The sequence below is a fragment of the Anas acuta genome, chromosome 4 (assembly GCF_963932015.1).
Source record: "Anas acuta chromosome 4, bAnaAcu1.1, whole genome shotgun sequence".
NCBI lineage: Eukaryota > Metazoa > Chordata > Aves > Anseriformes > Anatidae > Anas > Anas acuta.
Window position 1 is genome coordinate 40,307,097 of NC_088982.1, and position 22,268 is coordinate 40,329,364.

At 42.0% G+C, this 22,268-nt stretch overlaps 1 protein-coding gene across 1 annotated transcript in view; it reads right to left on the reverse strand.

Annotated features, from left to right (window-relative positions):
* The window catches only part of RNF150 (ring finger protein 150), a 122,040-nt gene extending 100,747 nt beyond the window's left edge, over nucleotides 1–21,293 (reverse strand). The window contains exon 1 of the mRNA XM_068680821.1: nucleotides 20,463–21,293. Coding sequence (XP_068536922.1) covers nucleotides 20,463–20,928 — 466 coding nt within the window. The 5' untranslated portion in view covers nucleotides 20,929–21,293. The remainder of the gene's footprint in view (nucleotides 1–20,462) is intronic.
* Between the last annotated feature and the right edge of the window lie 975 nt (nucleotides 21,294–22,268).

Here is a 22,268-nt window from a genome sequence, read left to right on the forward strand (position 1 = left end):
AGAGGATGGGGAGAGACTGCTAAGGCATCTATGCTTCTGAAGAAATTTAATTACACTGGGTAATTAATTCTCCTGTTGTCTCAGTCCTTCCACAGACAATCTGCAGATCTGCCTATCTGAAGTGTTCATAAACACAATAAAGCAGACAGTGCCATGGACAGAAGAGCAAGAAAGGCTGAGTAGACTGGTGTAAAACTTCTAACATTCTTAAAGCCCATAATCTGTATGAATGTCTTGGAAAAATTAAAAAATCCATTAAAACGATCTTGCACATTTTTTTCAAAGGATATTTTCCATTTCAACTGTCTCCTCAGAACAGTGGAAAAACGTTTTCTAAAATAAAGGTTATATGACAAATGTAAAGACAGTAAAGACAAAGCCACTGCTGTGAGTGTTATGCCCCAAGAGGAATTATTCCATTCTCCTCTGGTGCCTTATAGCTTTTAACAACTCCTGAGTTACAGCTAGTGAGTTACTATTAGTAAATTACTATTAGCTTACAACTGGCACCTCATCTGGCTACTTACTGAATCAAGTTCTTAGCAGTGTACAAGATGCTGCATTAAAACCTGAGATGTTCATTCACGCTACAGAAATATATTCACCTCATCACCATAAACGTGATATGCTGAATTGATGTGCTGAATACTTCTGATCAAGAAGCAGATTTGTAATGCTAATAAATCTTACAGTTCCTTTGATGTAATCCTAATCTAGTAATTTGTCCTGTTAAAAGTAATAGAAAATAAATGAAAATCACTGTGCCCAAATAAATCATTACATTTACATTTTCAAACATTTTTGAAAGTGACAAACTGCACAAGGGAAGCCAGCCTCCTACTGCTTGCTGCACAGGAGGAAAAAATAAATAAATAAAAAGCAAAAACCCAAAACATTTATAGCCTGGACTCAAAGGGAGTTTTCATTTGTAACCCTCCAAAGACAGCTGCAGACATCCTTACACATATTCATAGTATCTGCCTATGTACGTTTTAAAATTAGCCACCCTAGGTGTGTTCATATGTACCAGATACCCTTCGCAAGTATCAGGATATCAGCAGATGAAATGCCACTCATTAGCTAAAAGCATCTAAGAAAAGTGTATTAGTCAAATTTTACATTTAAAATGAAATCAATTACTTCAATTGGAGTAGAGATGCACGAGGAAATGCATTTGGTCCAACTATAGCTTAACGTAAGCATTATTTGCCTGGCTTATGCTTCCCTTTCACAGCTACAGTGAGATCTTTAGGAGACTTATAGAACTATAAGGTAGTAGCTTGAAAACAATCCGTAGTAGAATTACAGAATATACATATAAATTATATATATATATATATATATATATATATATATATATATATATATATATATATACACACATACACACACGTTTTAAATAGAATCACAAGAATAGCTCATGGAAGAAATGAATACAAATGGACTCCAGTTACACATCAAGGAAAATTTCAGAGAATCTTGCCTGTAAAAGAAATCCAAATCAACCCTGGTGTGAGTTTAAGCATATGGAAAGTGTAAGCAAAGCGAACCAAAGCTGGCAAAGAAAAGGCCTGGAGAAACAAGGTGCTGCAGGGACAAGAGTGATCTATTGCTACCAAGAGAAGGGGAGTCTGGAAAGTTGGATTCTGCTCCTGATCCACCACATAATTTGGCCACTCCACCCTTTGGGTCAGTTTCGCCATTATTAAAAATGGAGGCTATTTATTTATCCTTGTAAAGAAAGACATACAATTTTTTAAAAAGTGTAATTATGTATTATTTTTCAAGTTATATCAGCTACAGATCTTTCTTGCAGAGAGACACCAATAAAAAAAAAAGTCATAAGTACTGCATTAACTAATTGTCACACCTATTTAATTAAGTGTATTTGTTTGCTACCTGCTTTCTTGTCCTACATTGTGATCCGCAGTGTGAACTGCTGCTCATACACACAGCCCACTGAAATTTAAGGAGCACCATCTGGGTACAAACATCCACGGAGTAAAGGTATAAATAGATCAAGCAAGTTCATTACATGCATGAGGTACTTGCCTGCATGAGCATTTTCAGCATGAGGGCCTAAGACTGTAAAACCAATCTCTACAGTAGATTTCCTACAAACAACCGTGTCTTTTGAGTTGAGAAGCTAAGCACTTTAACAGAATTCTTAAATTTTCTATCTGAGCTTTGTGATGGAATATATATATCCAGATGGAGAAGAACACAGAGACCACTCTGACTCATTTCTAATCAAGCAGTTGGAACAATACGGTAGCAACATTTATTTCATTTTTGTACCCAGAAATTATGAGAAACTCATCTCCAGATGGAGTCTCTTGCTTCTAGTACTCTGAAATGCTAATAGAAGGCAAATTCCCATCCCCATTCTGTGACACCTCTGTATATACAAGCTGCAGGTCTGGACAGCATTGTAAGTTGACTGTATAACACGTTTTATTTAAATTCTAAGACCTGCAAGGTTAAGGACCAGAGATAATTTAGTCAGTTTTTCTTCCTCTCTCTCCCCTCCCTGCCCCCAAACCCAGAAAAGAGCACAGAAAAGCAGCTTTGAGAAAGCAGTTTAGAAAATTAAAACAATTTTTTTTTTCTTTTTCCGTTTTTTCTCATGTTCTACACAACTGCAGCTGAAATGAATCCCAAAGCAACCAGCAGGAGTACTACCACCATCCTGTATGGACATGCAATAGGGCTGTTTCTGTCTACGTTGATCACCCATTGGCAAAATAACTACATCAGATGTCCACAAACCTTGACTCATCTGTGTGTTCAAGATCAGATGCATGTTATCTATTGTAGTCAATCTCCCTGGAAGAAGCTACTATTTATAAATATAAGTGGGTGTGTGAATAAGAACACCTAGATTTACACTCTCACCCTCATCTACGGACAAAGGTTTCATGCTACTGACTCCCAGAAACGGTATTTAGATGCCTAAATGGAAGTTGTATGCTTAAATAAGTCGAAACCTGTTTTAAGCAGGCAGAGTTCTTCCCCTGTACTGTTCCTTTTATAGGAACATGGCAATACCATTCAGCCACAAATAAATTCCTCTTAGCACATACTTGTCAGGCAAATTCCTGATGCTCTACTGAAATGATCTCTTCGGAGCATGCTGCAGGTGCTCATATTTCTAAAACAAAGCATTTGGCAGTTCCCTCTCACCGTTTGCAGGCTTCACAGAACAGTCCATTTTTGCCCACGTTACATTTCGTACAGCTGTGACCAATGGTGTTACATGGTTCATTACACCATCTCTACCATTTCTCTTTGAGATTTAGGCAGGCTCTGAGGAGGATGGAAACAACTGCACTTAACATAATGCTGATATCACAGTACATTGCTAATTAGATCTCTTATTTTCAATATTTGAATGCCAGGGCAGGTCTCTTTATAGTACCTGCTGATTATAAGGGTTTTCCATGCTGTATCTATGACAGATAGGGTAAGTGCTGTATTCCTCTACCAAAAACTGATTATCTGAGGATGTACCAGGGCCAGAAATTTCCAATTAGAATTTTAGATCAAATGGGAATTTCACAACTCTTTACGTGACTTGAAACAAGAATTTGGTATGAAAGACTTCAAATCTAAGGTGATCTGAAACCAAACCTTGCAGCAAATTTATCAAACTGTATTACAGAGACACAGCTGAAGATGTGAAGGAGATGTAATTAAGTTATGCAGGTGAGTCCAAGGCTTATATTAAGCTGTTAACACAATTCCTAGTTATTCTCTGAATATGTAACTCAGATGCAGTGCCATACTGTTTCGGACATTTACATGATATGATATGCCTAGTTGCTCCCCTTTAAGAAAAAAAAAAAAAAAAAAACTTCCTCTCCACCCCCCAAATACACAAATAAAAAACCACATCTAGCCTCCCAGGGACAAATCCTAGTGGTAGCTATTGGCAATTTCCTTCCGCCAGTAATATCCCTGCTGCCCATATATTTCTATGCTCAGACTGCATCAGAGACCAATTCTTCCTATACGTGAGAGGACACAAAAGGAGGGTAATTCCCTTTACCCTGGTTCTTGCACCACAGCTTATGCTCTCTCTCTCTTCATTTAGCTTTCGTGCCTTGGATGACTCAGTGCCTGAGTATCAGCAGATCAGAGCTACCAGCTTAAACCATGAACTCCAGCTACCCTGTTATTTCCATGCTGAATCACCTATCAGGATCTCTCCTTTGATTTCTAATAATTTTATGTAATAGTTACATTTCTCTTAGGCATAGCTGTGCATTTGATATCTCTGCCTGCATTTAGCCACCTACAATTAATTTGTATCAAAGAGATCAAAAGGCAAAGCATGTTTAGGATACAGCAAAGCCTACATTAACTGAAAGAGAGAGCTTTTCGCATTAGCAAACATCTCTATTAGCAGATTCACCACAAGGCATGCTGAAGACTTGCAAAGGGGTTAAATAACCACAGGCTTCCAAAACGAAGCTATAGTGAACACTGAAAATAAACCATTTACAGTACAAATCACACCATTCAATATTTTGTCATCAGACCCTGAAAACAGAGAATGATCTGAAGCATGTTATAGGAGCCAAATGAGATTAACATAGCAGTGGTTTTGAAAATCCCGCAAGCTCTCAAAACAGATCAGCATCACTCGAAACACAAGATGCATGTTAGAAGAAAGGTGCTGAAAGTGCCATGCAGTATTTCCTGCATTGTGGCATCCGCAGCTGAACATTATTTCCAGGACAATAAAGAAAAAAAGGAAAAAGTCACCAACCAACCAGTCACATATTCTGAGATCTTACAACTACTCCAATCTTCTGTTTGGAACAAACTCGGCCTGCACTAAATGCCATCTTAACGTGGTCAGATTGGAAACAAGTAAGGAATTGCTTACTTTGCTCGGCTTAATGTGGATAGATTTGTTTCTGTATTTCTGTGGCAACAGTCCACATTTATTCAGCATACAGATGGGTGGCATAAAATGCGGATTCTATTCCTTCCCTGGAGACTGCAAATACTAATTTTGAGCCTTCTCCTAACAACCTAACAATCACTGAAGCATTCCTCCCGTGACAAAGCTGTCACCATTCCCATTCCTTCTTAGCATACCAGTTAGTGAAGAAAGGTGTGAAAACGATACTGCTCTCACCCTCCTGGCATAGGACAGGTCTTTTTGCAGTGCATCCAGCCAGTACCTGCTTGAGATTCAGAAGCTTGTATTTGAACTATGACTTTCGGCAAGCAGTAACATCTCTTGCAGCTGTCGGGAGCTCGGCTGATCCCTTCTCTTGGAGATCAGCTAGCAGCCATCTGAATCCTGCTACCAGGATTGCAAACCAAGCTTTTTAGCCTCTTCCAGCAGCACAGCTCTAGCACACACACACACACACCCTCCCTTGATTCCTTCCATTTCATGCAAAAGCCCTGAGACTTGCAAGAACTAAATGTTAGCTGTCAGTAGGTTTCAAAAAAATTAGTCTTGAAGTTCACTGTCAGAAATATATGTAAGATATTCTCAAGCACTTCAGAAGTCAAGAAAATTAAACTTCTACCTATGCCATAAATGTAACAATGGCTCGACAATTTACACAATCACTCGAGGATAGGGGGACCTTTCATTAAATGAGCCAGAGCATGGAAAGTAATACTTCCAGCTTCAAGACACTCTCAGGCTGGCCTGCAATCTTACTCAATTACAACATGACCTTAATGAAGCCCCAGTATTGTTTGCTGGGCTGCTGGGATCCAAGTGATGTGTGCAGATCATATGAAATACAGAGCATTTCTTCCTAACCCAGGCTGCTGCTGCAAGACTGGTGTTATTTCAGTCGGGTCATGATAAAAGGCATTTTGCTGCACTTGACAACAATGTGTTAAAGACTATAGAAGCAGCAGAAGATACATCATGAGTTCAGATATTTATTTTCTTGCTTTAACTACTTAGAAATGAAATCCTTCAGAAGTTTTGGCACTGACTTCAGCAGGGTTAGGATTTCAGAAGCAGAAGTTACAAATTAATGGCATAGGTAAGTGCACTGCTGGCGATCAGCTAACTTACAATGCTTTTTCTAAAGGAAATATTTGGGGGTTGGAATTTTACAGGGTGGCTATTGGCTTTCTCTTCATAACATTTCAAGAAAGTAATAAAATGGAATGGGGACTTGGGAGACTTTTAAAGGGATAGTAGCTAACCTAAAAGTTTGGAAACCCACATCTGAGCTGGCCTAAAAGCAGTCTGCATACACAAAATATGGCTTGTAAAAATTCAGTTTGAAGCCCAATCTAATCCCAAAACCCCAACTAAGAATTATAGAAACCATCATATTGATGTTGGAGATTTTTTTTCCTGTGAACTTCCTGTAAGTTTTCCAGCCAAGCAGTGTGCTTCTTCAAAGTAGTTAGAGTAGTTATAAACTTCATACATTATTACAGTTTCAGTGACACCAAGTCTGCACAGTATAACATCTTTCCACAAGAAAAAGGCACAATCTCTTTACTGTGAGAGCCTGCATGTGCTTAAATGCTGTGTATATTATTCCTTTTAATAATAGGGTAATTATCATTATTAAAGATGGAAAACAAAAATGATTTTTTTCAGCTGTCTGAATATTGTGTACTTGACTAAAAACCTAACGCATTCTCAGATCCCAAAAGTTTGCCTGTGCCAGTAGGTGGAGATGACTGTTGGATAATAGCATCAACGTCAGCCTTATTTTAAAATCAATCAAGCCTGCAATAAGTCTCTGCTGGGTGGATTACAATTCTGCTGTTTTAGACAAGGAGAAGCATGAGAAGTTAAACTAAGGCCCAGGCCAGTGAAAAGCATAGCACCCACAGACAGACACAACCAGCCCCACTGCTACCGATGTCCATTCACATTGAGGTAACTGAGCGTGTTTGAGGCTTGTGCTGATGAATACAGATTTGCAAAGCACTGAACACACTACTGAGTCACCTCTGGTATTCATTAATACATGTATACTATATGTGAATATTTGTTGGGCCCAGCAAGCCTTAAACTGCTGGTAGAACAGTTGTCTTGGAACACCCTTACTTATTTAAAGGTTATTAAGAATTATTAATTTTTTAAGACTGTATTATTTCAGGACAGATCTCTGTAACTAAAAATGGCACTTAACTTGTTAGGAATATCTGTTAATTTTACACTTTCTTCCTCAGCAGTTACAGTTTCCCATCCTCTTACCCTATCCTAAACAATCGTGCAAGTGGCTGTGAGTGCTGTTCAAAATTGACATGTACCATTGGGAACAGTAAGAAAGCTCTCCTGAGTTTCTCAAAACAAAATGAAGCTGACAGACTGATAAGGCCACAAGGGAGGATGAAGAACTTTATCTACTGGAACCAAATCTGTAAAACATTGCAATAATTATTCCCAAACTGGAATAGGCATAGGGTATGGAGCTGCAGTGTATCCGATAGGCCTCAGATATGCATGTAGTTGCAAATTAGGCAACTCCCTGACTAGCAAGAAATACGTGTGGCTATCCTAAATTACACAAGCTTCTCTCTCTAGTTCAACTAGCCAGTAGAATTGATTGGTTAATGTAAATCTCTAAGCAATCTGCAAATACCTAAGAAGCTGTCTACACTTCTCACAACTAAGATTGTTCCTCTGCGTGCACTGGTAACAGACATCAAATAAAAATGGAGTTAAGAAGAGACAGCAACCAGGTTCTGAAGAGTTTGGGTGGCCAACTCTTCCCCAGTCGGAAGGGAAAGAGTGCCACTGGAAGCTGGGAGGCACCTCTGCTTCTCAGGGTGATGCAGACATGTGATAACCCAGAAAGCAGAAACTAATCAATGTGGAGAAATGAAAAGTAATTAAAACATCCGTTTTATTAGGTGTTTATAAAACACCTGCTTCTTACATATTTCACATGTACATATTATTTAAAAAAATATTCTGTTGTAAGGCCGTTGACTATTCACAATGCAGCGTTACAGGAGGCATTAAGAACCACAAGATTACCCCAGTATTGCTCTTAGTAACAAACCTCTGGGCTACATCAGACACTTCTGCCAATTTCACAGGTGACATTTTCCCATAAAACCACTTTCAGCCACACTTAGTCAAGGTGCTCAACTTCTGGCTTGTTCTTTGCAAGAACTAAATGCAAGCTTAGTGATAAGCATTTATGTAAACCTTGTCCTCAATTGGGACATGAAGTCTTCTCCAAATTACCTTAATGTAATGTAGGTATCAGAAATAATGTCTTTGCTAAATTTTAAAATAGCTACCAGTGAGTTTTATGACAGCAAAATCACCATCTTAGCAAAGTGAGAAGTGATTTTTAAGTATGTCTCATTTGTGAATAAGAGGTTTTAGAAGTTGTCATATTGATCTATGTATGGGGTGAGACACAGTTACACTTTCTGCCCTGCTAACATTACTACTAAAGTGTCTGTTGTTTTACATATGCACAGTATCCATGTTCTGCAGGCTAATCCAAATATAGATCTGGCTAGGCAATGCCAAAGCCAACAGCTTTCTGACAGAATTAGCAGTTATCTTGGGATTGATGAAAAATATTTCTGGACTACTGACATCAAGTAAATTGTCCAGAAAGGACCAACATCATTGTGCTGATCCAGCACTTCATTGCTTCAGGACTAAGAACAAATTTGTGTCAAATGTACAAGATAATCAAAAATCTATACTAAAAATTCAGCGCTTGCTTCATTAGTTTTTGTAAGTCTAATAGCAGAAAGAAGGCTATATAAATCAGCTAATGGGAATGAAACCCTTAATTAAGGGTTTCATGTCCCTTAATTATAAAAAGAACTGAAAGGTCATGCATATTTAGAGACCAGATAATATCAATTCCCTTACCAAAAATTTTCTCGAACTACCAACCATTAGAAATTATAAATTCAGAAAAAATAATTATACAGTCCCATTTTTCTTTTAAGAATAGGTCATGGCCTCCCTCATAATTTCCATTTCAGTAGGTTCTGGTTAGTAGAGTAAGACTGAAAAAAAAAACAAACAACCAACCGACCACAAAGGCTGTCTGGGACTTAGATAAAGACAAGAGAACATCTCAAGAGAAAAAGAAAAAAAAAAAAGAAAAAACAACAACAACAACAAAAATTCTTACGTGGTTTCGTAAGCAGGGGTTAGCAGGCCCTGAGTGGAAAGGAAAGATGAGTTCCCTGAAGAATCAGCATGCACTAGCAGATCCTGCCTGCCTTAGGTGTAACTTATTACTTTCCCCTACTGTCAAGCTCTTTGGTAGCTTTCCCCAACTCACTTATGGATCCAGCTGGGCAGTAGTCTATGATCAATACAATACGCAATCCTCAAACACCAGGCAACGAGCAAAACTGAGAATGGCAACTAGAAGATATACAAGCACAAGGCAACCAAGATCCTCATCATCTCAGGAAACATTCACAGCACCTGTCAAGGCAGCAGGGACAAACAGCAACAAGGCAGCAAACAAGAACATGTCAAAGATGGGGGCAGTACCAGTGAGAAATGTGAATCTGTGCAGAGCTGAAAAGGGGATGAAGATACGCTGACTGGTCAAATAAGTTACACGCCCTCTGAGTGGAAGAATATCTCACCTCTGAAGATCTTACAGAGGTGACAAGCTACTTGGATGGCTATTTTCCCATCAACATGACTTCTTCTCTGAGAAAAGCTGATTAAAAATGTAACATATCATCAAAAAAAGGAAAGGAAAACCAAACCATATCCGAACCTGAATTTCTTAGACACCAAGTATTTACTAAAATGAAATCTTTCTTCAAATTTAGAACTGTAAGATCTTTTCTGGAGAGCAAAATCTTTCCAAAGCAAGTTTTTTTTTTTTTTTTTTTTTTTTTTTAAATAAATTGAAAGTCCATTTCACTACTAAAGAAAAAACATTCTGCCGGAAAAAGTCCCAGTTAGTTTTCCTAGCACCCAACAGGAGAAACTTCATCTTCTTCCATAAAAGCATGAAAGAACAGGATATGCCTCCTCGGTTCATAGAGGAGCAGAATTTAGTCTTTTAAGAATTCAAGAAAAAGACTTATGAGTGTTCAGCACAAAGCCATTCTATGCATAGCAAATGTGTTGTGTCTTACTGGTAGTCTTCCATTCCAAAGCAGCACTGCCGCACCTCCTGACCGCTGGTGTCGCACTCCTCCAGACCAACCCTGAGCAGCAGCCAGCAGATGCTCTTTAAACCCAGAGCCAGCTGCAAAGCAAAAGCAACTGAAAGTGCATAGTCCTGCTCTGCTTTCCTTTATGGCCTTTGGGTATTTTTGTCAACCTGGGAGAATGGGGTAAAAGGTAAGGTTGGGAAAAAAAAAAAAGGGAGGGATGTAAAACAAAATAAAACAAAAAAGTTTAAAAAAAAGGTAAGAAGAAAAAAAAAAGAAAAAAGGTTTAAAGAAATACATGCAAAGACCAAGGGAAAGACTTATTGTAACCAGGGAAAGTAAAGAAAAAAAAAACAAACACACGCACTAACAAAGGAAAAATAAGTAGAAAATGAAGAGGATTGAAGGAAAAATAAGACAAAAGAAAGACTTCAAAGACAGTATCATAGCAAGACATAAGTGATTTCACTCAGCTCCTCGAATTCCAGCATAAGGAGCCTTGGTATAGTATTTATTAAAGGTACAGGTTTCAGGGACAACCAGATGGTGCTTTAAACACATAGACATATAAAGAGCGATAGGAGACCAGGCACCAAGATTACACAATCTTGCAAAAGCTGCCTCAGTCAAGGAGCACGATACTGGCAGGTAAAACTAGGAGACAGCAAACGCATCATAAAAGCTTAAAAATTCACAAGAGGGGAAAGCATATTCTGTACAAGTATAAGCAGAAATCTTGAATTCACGAATGAGACTGCAGCCTCAGACTGTTCTGTTTCAAAGATTTATTTATTTATTTCAGTACCAACAGACATGCCCCAGAGACATGGCCACAGATTTAACGTTCTCTAACACAGAGATTACTGAAAGGCCGAAGGAGAAGCAGAAGTGCATTTCCATCTTTTAACAGAAAATACTGAAATGGAAAAGGAAAAAGGAACACTAACATTTTAGCCAGCTTTGCAGGATGTAAAGCCAGGAAGATCTTTATCAGATATTGTTATCGAACTCTTGTATAACAGGAAAATCCAAGAAATCTTTTACAGTGAAGCTTGTTAGACACCCTGGGCTTTGATCATGAGGAAATAGAATTATTTCGCTAAAATGAGAGTAAAAACTAGGTGCAAAAGCTTCTTATGTGAACAAACCAATTTAAGCAGAAGAATGAAACCATAAAGCTTATTGTACTTGGTCTGAACCCAGGCAACCCACAACACTTGTTAAACTGACAGCTATATATTTTACAGTAATGTGACGATGAGAAGTGTTAACTGAAGATGAATCCATCTACAAGGCTCGAGTCCAGTCTTAGTGCTGCTGTATAACATCAGACACATTCAACACACTGTAGCAGCGACTGCACTAGAAATGAATACTTTGACTAGGATTGCAAGATCAAGCAGTAAACACAAGAGCACAGTTTAATGATGTGTGATTTACAACAATGGAAGCTACGGATTAATGTGATGCATAATTCTCCTCATACATCATCTAGAGAGATTCTTACAATGACTTGCAGAAAAGAAGTGCCTTGCAAGGAGATGCAAACAGTAAGAGCCAAACCAAAGAATGTATTAAAAGGCAGAAAGCCCAAGGTATAAAACAAATTATGAGAAAAAAAATAATATTCCATATCATTAAGCCAATGTTCAGGGACAAATGGTGATGGTTCGTAGACAAGTACGTCAGTAGCAGGGAGCTTACTTGGTAGAAAAGGATACAGAGAACTGCTTTGTTATGGAGCGCCAGTACCGCTGCCTGCTATGCTAAGCTCTGCTGCCTCTTGGCTTCTCCCTCACTCTGAATTCACCTGCTGTGTGACCTCATATTGCAAACTGACACGTTACCCAGCACCAGGGGTCTTCTCTCATGATATAGGCTTCTAGACACTATGGATTATAAATTCACTTTTAAAAGCTATGTCTCGTTAAGTGTATAGCACAAGGGACCACTCACCAACCTATTCCACATATCCCTCGAGAAATTATGTTCCTATGCAGATGTAATGCTTCTATCTGTGCTTAAGAAGTACACAAGATAAACTCAAACCAGGTCAGAAGTTATGTTTCTGTGTTTTGGGAACCAGAAAAACAAACATTTCTTCCTTCAGTTTTGTCTTCAACTGAAAATAAATTACAGGTTAAAACAAATGGGCTACCTTCCCAATTTACAGCAGGGAATATTAGATACACACACACAGTTAAACATCAAATTGGAGATCAAAACTCTGACAGACCCTTAGGTCTAGCAGTATAATTGAATATCACTATGATTATACTGTCAGAAATAAATGAACGGGCACTTCAACTTATTGATGTTATTTGTTAGTCACTCTTGAGAAGGGAAAGAAATGAATAATTATTTGAAAAAGCTATTTTATCTGTAAGTAGCAAAGAATAAAAGATGCTAGCTTTTCATATTTCCGTGTAAAATAGCAGTAAAACAAACAGGTTAATCTTTTCATCATCTCCTTCAGCTCTCCTCAGTTCAGTTTCCTAAGGTTTCTCTCAGAGTTTATTGAAGAGGAGCCAAAATATAAATAATGCCCTTGTTAAGCCTCTCTTGTAAAACACAGCTGCACAGTGTTACTGTTTCATAGGAAAATCAACCTTCACAACCTTTCTCCATCTACTAGACCTGTTGTAAGAAGAGATATTTCCACATGCTCATTTCTGAACTAAAAAGTATTATTTCCATCAGGATAGTAAGTTCACCTAAATCAGTGATTTTCACCCTCTCCCAGCTGGAGATTTATTTCTAATGGGTCCACAAAATGTGTTGAAGAATGGTAATTCTATTGCTGATGGGCTTGATTTCACACCAACTTCATTAGCCAACACGTAGATTTATAATGCGTGGGAACCACTAATATAGACAGTCAGTCAGATGGTAAAGCTGGTCGATTTAATACAGTAGATTTTAAAAGCTGAGATTTCATCTGAGTGATTTGAGTTTTCTCCTCCAGAAAACCGAGAACCTAGCTCTCAATAGAATTACCTTTTGAGACACAACATCTAAAAGCACTTGTGCACAAGCAGGGTAGCCAGAGAACTCATTGACCCCTGCTCATTCACATTCAAGACCCAGTCAAACTGTGCAGTGGCTGACGAGCCCTGTCCACCTAGGTATCTTTCTCGGAGAAACCAAAACACTGTGCCTTGTCTTTCTTCGTGCAATTGCCATGTACTTCCCTGAAATTGTACGGTATGATGGTTAAGGTTGGCCTTAAACCTTACGTTATAGTTGTTATGCCTCAATTTCCACAGTCATCTCAGCAATGAGATTTAAATATTATTGCAAGATACAGCATTGTTATTTAATATCCTCCTACACATTACTTCTCTTGCCTCAGCACCATGCAGCTGCTCAGAGACTGCGTTTGGTTCTGGTACATCCCAAGACTCCTTTAGCAAGATGCTATGCAAAAAAAAAAAAACAACACACAAAACCACTGTATCTGGCAATACTGCAGAAAGCAGTCCTGCATTAGTAAGGTGACAGATTACATGGACTACTCAGTCTCTTCCATATCCAATTTCTACGAGTCAATGATTGTATTGTTTCCTCCCTTCTGTATCAAAGAAGTCATCAAGTGACTAGTACTCAAATGCAACTGAAAGGGCAGAAGTGAGGCTTGTCTTGAAATGAATGCTGTTTCTGTGCAGGCCAGCTATGCAGAAGTTATTGGGAAGTGGAGATGTCATTGGACTACCCCTTCATAAAGATCTGACTCTTCATCAGCCCAGCTTGTGGTGCTAGGAGGCAGAGGTTACTCGAAACTCAGTCATCTCACATGACAACGCGCGATGAGTTCCATCAAATAAATCTGGCATAATAGTGGGTTCTTTCAGTCCTCTGCTTACATGAGAAAAGTAGAAAGCGTTCCCTTCTCTAACCAGGAAAAGACACCGCTGAACTAACTGCAGGTTTCTCTCCCCTTTTGCTGCAAGTGGTCGTGTGCTCTGTGACTATCATGGAGCATGACAGCACGGAAATGTATCTGCATGAATCAGCGAGCTACAATAGAGTTAACACACCAGCCACAGACTGCCACAGTACGCTAATAACCCAAGTTAACAAATGCCATTTTAAAGCCCAAATACCCAGCAAACAGAGACAAAACATCACTTCACCAAGGGCAAACCGTTCTCCTGAGGACAATATACCAAAAGGAGATGCTCCAGATTAACAGGCAGCAGTTAGAATCAATGCTGATATAGATCCTTTTCTACGGAAATTTTTCTTCTTGCCATGTCACTTCACTGCAGAGAGCTGAAAACAACTCTTATATGAAAATCATTGTGAACAAATGCTGCAGGTAATCAAATGGCACACAGAAATCTAACTGTTTTTGCAATCAGTACCCTTGGAGGATCAACACGTTTTCAAAGAACCAATACTTCAATGGTTTGGAGGGAAGGCTGTATCTTACAATTTGACCCAAAGCTCAGTGGATTTGCTGTGTTCCCACTGACTGCAACTGGCTCTGAAGGAGACACACATGGATAAGCCAGCCATAAGGTTGAAAGAAGATGCAAGATGCAACAAGGCAAAAGGTGTATCATCTAGTGACCAAAATCAGTGGCCCAGAACTGAAACAGCTGCCCCACATAGTATTTTGTTCCTGTAGTCCCTGTCTGGTCTCCCCACATTCATTCTTTCAAACTCATCTAAAGCTAAACAAGTCACCCAACATCACAAAGCCCCCAACAACTTGGCATATCTGAAGACATCTGCAATAGAGAAATCCATAGAACCATGCAACATCCCAAGTTAGAAGGGACCCACAAGGATCACCTCCCGGCTCCACGCAGAACCACCCAAAAATCTGACCCTATGTCTGAGAGCATTGTCCAAATGCTTCTTGAACTCCAGCAGGCTTGGTGCCATGACCACTGCCCTGGGGAGCCTGTCCCAGTGCCTGACCTCCCTCTGGATGCAGAATCTTTTCTTAACACCCAGCCTGACCCTCCCCTGTCCCAGCTCCATGCCGTTCCCTTGGGTCCTAATGCTGGTCACGAGAGAGCAGATATTGGCGCCTGCCCCTCTTCTCCCCCTTTTGAGGAAACTGTAGGCTGCGATAAGGTGTTTCCTCTTCTCTGGACTGAACAATCCAAGTGACTTTAGCCACTCCTCATACATCTTCCCCTCTAGAGCCTTCACCATCTTTGTAGCCCTCCTTTTGACACTCTCTACTAGTTTTATGTCCTTTTTATACTGTAGCACCCAGAACTGCACACAGTACTCAAGGTGAGGCTGCACCAGCACAGAGCAGAGCAGGACAATCCCTTCTCTCGGCACCCAGGGTATGGTTGGCCCTTCTGGCTGCCAGGACACCCTGCTGGCTCGCATTTGACTTGTCATCAACCAGAACACCCAGGTCCCTTTCTGCAGGGCTGCCCTCTGGCCTCTTATCCCCCAGTCTGTACATACAGCCAGGGTTGCTTTGTCTTTGGTGCAGAATCCATCACTTGCTCTTGTTAAACTTCATATTACTGGTGATTGCCAAGCCCTGTTGTCTGTCAAGATGTCTCTGCAAGGCCTCTCTACTCTTGAGGGAGTCAACAGCTCCTCCCAGTTTAGCACTGGTCCAGCACTAAAGCAGAGCAGAACTAGTAGGCAGAAGCGTGACTCACTAGTGAACGCAGTGGGACAGCTTGTCAGCACTGCTGCTGGCTCTAGTCAACATTATAAAACTCCAATTTTGATAACTATCAAGAAGTGGATTTACAAAACCTGCTAAAAGCCAGGCTTACATGATGGATCCAGGAGATCCTCCAAGTCCCTAGGGATGGCTGCACACCTCAACCGTGCCCTGATCAATAGACATCAGTACGTCTCTGAGACCGACCTCCCTCCCTGATTTAGTTAGTTTCTATTAGGATTGAATCCTGGTGCCTGAACAGAACATTATGGCAGGCCCTGGAAGCCCAATATCTCCAACACTTGATTACTTCACAATGATCCATAAATAAATTCAGTATGAATGCTATCAGCACATTTTCCTCATTAGAATCCAACAAAAGTTTAAGAAAGCAATTGTTTTAGTAAAAGAACAAATGAGGGAGCTACAGCATTGGATTATGCCTGTAAAGAGAAAAATCTTCAACTTCAGTGTTTAATTTGCACATGAGTACAAGTTGTACAGCTACAGAGGAGCCCAAAGCCCAAACTACTAACACCAAATCCCCAAATATGTAAAAAGCAAGACTAGTCATTGATCAGGGAACAAAAGTCTGAGTACAAAGGAAGAGGCTGTTATTGAACTCAACAGGCATGGATCAAGGCTGGCCATGTGTGGAAGGACACGCTGGGTTTTGTAATGGGATGGCCATGCTCCCCTCATGCAATCTGGTGCACACATGCTGCACTTCAGGGCCAAGGAGGAAGGGAAGAAGTCAGAGCCATCTTAGACCACACAGGAGATTCATGTCTCAGAGCTGCATCTGACAGTTGCTGACAGTATGTATGAGCCGTCACAAAAAAACAGCAAGGCATCTGCCTCTCATTGAGAACAGCCTGCCGTACATGCAGCATGCGACTGCGAATTTATGATGGCACGCACTGCAAGAGCGGAACACAGAGAATGCACAACTGCCTGACTCGCATCTGACTGTGGTCCAAAGTCCTTAAGATGCAATTTACTTCATATACTAATCATATCCAGTTTGTGAGATACTCTGATGCACTCCAGAACTCAAACTGAATGTTACACGTGGTATCGATTAACGCAGATCTGACTTTTACCCACATATGAACTGTGTACCAGGCACAGCTAACATCTCTCCCTAGACCCAAGCACCTGACTTAGGTACCTACATTAGAGGTGGTCAGCCTAGGTTCCCTCCATAGCTAATGACAGCTGGAGAGAGGGAGTCTCCCACCTTCAGCTATCTTCTCAAATTGCCCCCCATTCGTGTCTCCATAGAGCACAGAGGGCATCTGCTAAGACAGGTAGCGAGCACACTTCCAATTAATACGTTATTAAATGTAGACACAGTTGCTAGAGCCTTTTCAAACCTAAATGACAGCTAATTTGTTCCAAATAAGAAAAAATGCCAATCAGAGCCCTGAATGACATTATGGATTATTTTCCTGGAATAAAAAGAACATCTCTTCTTTATTATTAGAAAAATTGATGCAGGAGAAACAAAAAAGGATCTGAAAGAGAAATCCTAGATGTTTTCGTTCCTCCTCTGGTTAAAACCTACTTAGTCAAAAAGCAAACACAGTTGAACCCAAAGCTCCTATACCATACTTCAAGCCTGTAAAAATAAAGATTCGCAAAGGCTGTAATCTTATGATGCAGAACCTAAGTGTGTCCAAGCATGAAAACCAGAGAGCTCTGCATTCCCTGTGAACACAGACGTTACAGCTCTTCATCTGGATGTGCAAGCAGCGATCTAAGAGACTCCAAGAGAGCAAAGGCTTTCAGCACGGTGAACGAACTGTTTCAGATTGAGCACTTGGTTTGTTCCATCTGGTGCACTATAAATTAATCCTGGGAAGTTGTAGCTAAAGATTTTGCATGACGGACTTGTGTATAATACCACCTTGGTTTCCATTTGAGGGGGTGGGGGGCTTAAGGGGCAAAGGGACAACCACCTACAGTCCTTCAAATTGAAGAAAAGTATCTTGCTGCAGATTCCTGCAGATTTTAAGATCAGAAGGTGTATTTTAGCAAAGATTCATTGTAGCTGAAAACAGGAAATATAATTGAAGATACAGCTGTTAAGTAAAAATCTTTGGCAGGAGAAAGAGAGCTTTGGGGAAAAGGCAGCAAGGGCAATAGCTTACGAAATAATAGGTGAACGTGCTCAAAAGGGGGAATGAAGCATAGGAGTAGATATGAAGAAATAAACGTGGGGAGAGAGAAACAGAAAGAGAAACACAAGGAGATAAAATGACGGTAAAAGAAAGAAGGCAGAACACATAAAAGAGAAAGATGTACATGAGGAAAAGAGACATCTGTCTCTGGAGGACCAGCAGTTCTTCATGAGAATGGGAGCCACATTGTTATGCAACAGGACATAGCATTTTCTATATAACAAGGAGTTTATTAAAGCTTACTTGAAGCCTCAATAAAAAAATCTGTGGGAGGAAAAAAAAAAAAGAGTAACATATTTCTTTCAACTTTTAAATCGCTTTTTAGGTCATATTTCACCCCCCCCCTCCCCCTACAAGTATTTTCCAGGATGGAATTTTCTTCTTCCCACTCCAGGATTTGGCGTGGGCAGAGCACCACAGATGCTGCTGAACTCAGAAACCAGAAACCTGATTCATTCTTTCCTTGAATCCTGTGCTATCATTTAGACTGGGTCTGAGCAAACGTCAAAGGCTGCAAGTCAGAAAGACAGTTTTACACAGCTTGTATGTTAAATTTGCCCCAGCACAATGGTGGTACAAAAAGAAGAGTAAAGGTAAATCCAGCTCTGAATCTCTGTATGTTTGTCCATTATTTGTTCAAGAATACTTATTTTTCCTTCTGTTCCAGCAAACTTAAGCTCCAAAATTCCCCTCAATTTTGACTGTATGCAGAGGGCAGGTTTTCACTAACACAAGACCACCAACTGTTTTTCCAAGTTTGCAGAACAAAAATCCTTAAAATGAAGACAAACTCCTACAATCAGTCAGCAAAGCCCTTCAGTCTGATAGTGTTCAACAAGTCCAGATTATTTTCTGCAAGTTTCTGTTCATTTCAGCCTCAGCAACTGTACAATCAATCACACTGCTGGGTATCAATTCGGTACTGAGAAAGGATTCTCAGAATAAGCTGTGAGCAGTCATATGATATAAAAGAAGCTGCCCCCGAGATAAGTTATACAGCGGTTGGATTTTAGAAAGCTGAGGCCACTTTCACTAAGAAAGATTCCTTGCTTACTTCATTTTAGATTTTAAAATAAACAAAAGCTCTAACATTTAAAAGGTTAGACATTTTTTACTCCCACTGTTCCTTAATAAAACACCATTTGTGTGGGAAAACAGCTTAGTGCATACTTTAAAAACAGGCAAACCATTAATTGATCCAACATGTTGGCAGTTTTAGAGAAATTTACTGGACAAGCACAAGCGACGCATCTGAAGTTTTGAAACAGCCCAAGCTTTACTTTAAGGGTGCGAAAGTATGCCAAGTTCCTACTATGTTATACTGCTTAGTAAATAATCTGTCATACTTAAAGTAGCAAGAACTATTATCTGAACGGCTACTAAACCGCATGCAGGTTATAAAGCACAGTTTTAAGAAGCTCAAGAGGTTAGGAGTTCCTTGTCTTACAAAGCCAATGGAAAATGCTAAAGAAAATCTTCCACCGATCCAATCAAAGAAAAAAGAACGTGCCCAAATAAACAGTTAATCTCTTCAGGAGGCGGCACGCAAGGGGTTCCTTCCAAAAGGAAAAGCACTGCTTTTGCATCAGCAGTATTGTAGCGTTAGTCAGGCAACAAATTGTTTTTCAGCACATCTGTGCTAGCTACTTTGCTAACAGACTTTGAAATGTCATTAGAATAAGAGCCTATTTTGCAGCCTTTCTGTGTTTCAATTTACCCCCAACTCTGCTAAGATTCAACTGGCATGAAGCAGCTGGGCATGATTAGTTACTGGATGCAAACCAAACTGAAATTTCACAATAGGTGGCATTTCAGTCCTCACAGAACAGGCTGCTGGTATAAAAGAGCAGTGACCCCTGGCACAAAACACCGTCCCTAAATATAAATCCGGTGATCTGTTTTTAAATCTATGCTATTTCAGCTCCAATGCTGTTACAAAAACAGTGGGTTTGTTTGTGGGCAAAACCAGAGGTTCGTGTTGTTTCCGACAACTGGATTTCTGCTGCGTTAGTTGAGGAGCACACTTTGGGACCCAAGTACCGGTGTGCTGGCACTGTGAGCACCCCACCAGAGGGCTCACCTGGCGATTGAAGCCCCCCAAGTCCTGGACAAAACATCCCACATTGTCACCAAATCAAATACTTGAATACTTGGCTTTCCTGCCTGATCCCATGGCTTTTACGCTGTCACAGGTGAGACAGTGAACACTGTGCCCCTACTTTATTGCACCTCCTGCTACACACACACCACAAACACCACCGCTCTCCTCTTCAGGAGGTCCCACTCCCACAGGGCACCTGCCGGAGGACCCAACAAAACACGGGAGCCCCGTGGCGGGCTCGGGGTCCCATCCGTCCCTCCAGTCAACCCAAACTTTGCATCTCCCAAACTTTTCTCCCCTGGAGCCGTGCCGGCAGCACACCCATCGCTCACCATGGGCACCCACTGCCCGGCAAGGCCTGCAGCCCAGCGTGCCACCATCCGGGAGGTGCGAGGCCACCTTCCCTGCGACCGGGGCGAAGCCTCACCTGCGTAGGGCATGGTGATGGTCTCGTTGGCGTTGCTGGAGCCCACGTTGTAGATGACGACGGCCGAGGCGTTCTGGGCGGCGGCGTGGCGGATCTTGTCCTTGTAGGTGCAGTTGCCCCGCGGGATGAGGGCCACCCAGCTCTTGCCCGGCGCCGGGGCGTTGAAGCGGGTGCCGGGGTCGCAGGCGTAGCGGTCTGCGGGCGATGCGGAGAGGGCCACCTGCCCGCGGGCGTCCTGCTTGGGCGACTGGTCGCCGTAGCGCCCGCACTCGCTCTTCTCGCTGCGGAGCTCGGCGCTGCCGCCCGCCGGGTCGGCGTAGGTGATGTTGACGAAGGCCGTGTACCACTCCTCCTTCTCGGCCACGGTGAAGTCCAGGCACAGCAGATGCACGAAACAAAAGGACAGCAGCCATGTTGAGAGAGCCAGGCTGCGGCACGCTTGGATCACAGACATTGCCATCTTCATCTGCCGGCCCCCCCCACCCGCCCGCCCCCCCCGGCAGCCGGCCGGCCCGCCCCCGCCGCCTGCTCCCGGTGTGTGTGCGGTGTCTGTGGTGTGTGTGTATGGCGTGAGTGTGTGGTGTGTGTGTATGGTGTGTGTGTGCCCCGAGCGGGGCGGCGCTGCTCCCGCCGGGCGCCGTGCGGGGGAGGGCGGGGGGCCCCCTCCTTCCCTCCCTCCCTCCCTCCCTCCCCTCTCGCAGCCCGCTGCCTAATTCATAGCGGGGCCGTTTGATTTCCAAGGGCCGCCCCCGCTCTCCTTCCCCTCCGTCCCCTCCCCGCTGCGGGCAGGAGCGGGGCTGTGGCGGCGGTGGGGAGCGGAGGGAAGGAGGGAGGGGAGGAGGGGAGAAGGGGAGGAGGGCTTCCAGCCGGCGCCGGGCCCGGCCCCCCCGGGGAACGGGGCGCCGGGGGCCGGGGAGCGGCCCGGCAGCGGCACCTGGCGGGGGCCCCGCGCAGCGCGGCCGCTGGGGACGGGGCTGAGGGGGAGCGCGGGGCCCTGAGGCGGCGGCGGGCGGGGCGCCCCCAGCCCGGTTCCTCCTGAAGACAGATCCTAAAGACAGATCTAAAGACAGAAACGTCCTGAGGGCACTGCTGTTGCTCTTGCAAACGCGAACCTTGTCATGTACAGCAGCAAAACCCACCAGGTTTTTCCCCCAGAGAGGGATAGTCACTGGTGTCTCTTCCAAAGTTACATAGATTTAAATGCATGCATACAGGTTATAAAATACAGACAGACTAACTTACTGTGAACATCACAGACGAGCACGTTCACCAAAATCAGGTGAGCTACCAGCATGAGCACAACATCTAATGCTTCCAAAAATGACAAAGCAGCAATCTGGAAACACTCAACAGATACGGGCAGAAGAGAATAAGCTTAATCCTAGCTCAGAGAAAGCCCAGATTTGTGGATTTTAACACTTAAAACACCCAAAAAAGACTTTTGGCCAAGACTTAAATGCCCTTCATATCGATATAAAACAAGGTCAGGTAGCAACTGACTCTGTCCTTCTTAGTGCAAGTGAGCAGCAAAAGTTCTGCTTTTCCGTAACTACCTTCAGTAACAGAAGGACATCTCACAAGATTAACACATATCACCTATTTTAGCTACCTTGTTTTTAAAATGTGGTGCTAGAAATGGCAAACTTTTTGGCTGAGATGAGATGCATAAGTATCTCGCTAGTGGCAATATTTTCCCGTTTCCAGTTCACGTTCATAGCTGCCGTTGATCTAAGCTGGCTTTGGTCGACAGACTTAACCACGTTTTACACACACGGTGCTTTGAATAGGTTATTTCCCCAAAGTTAA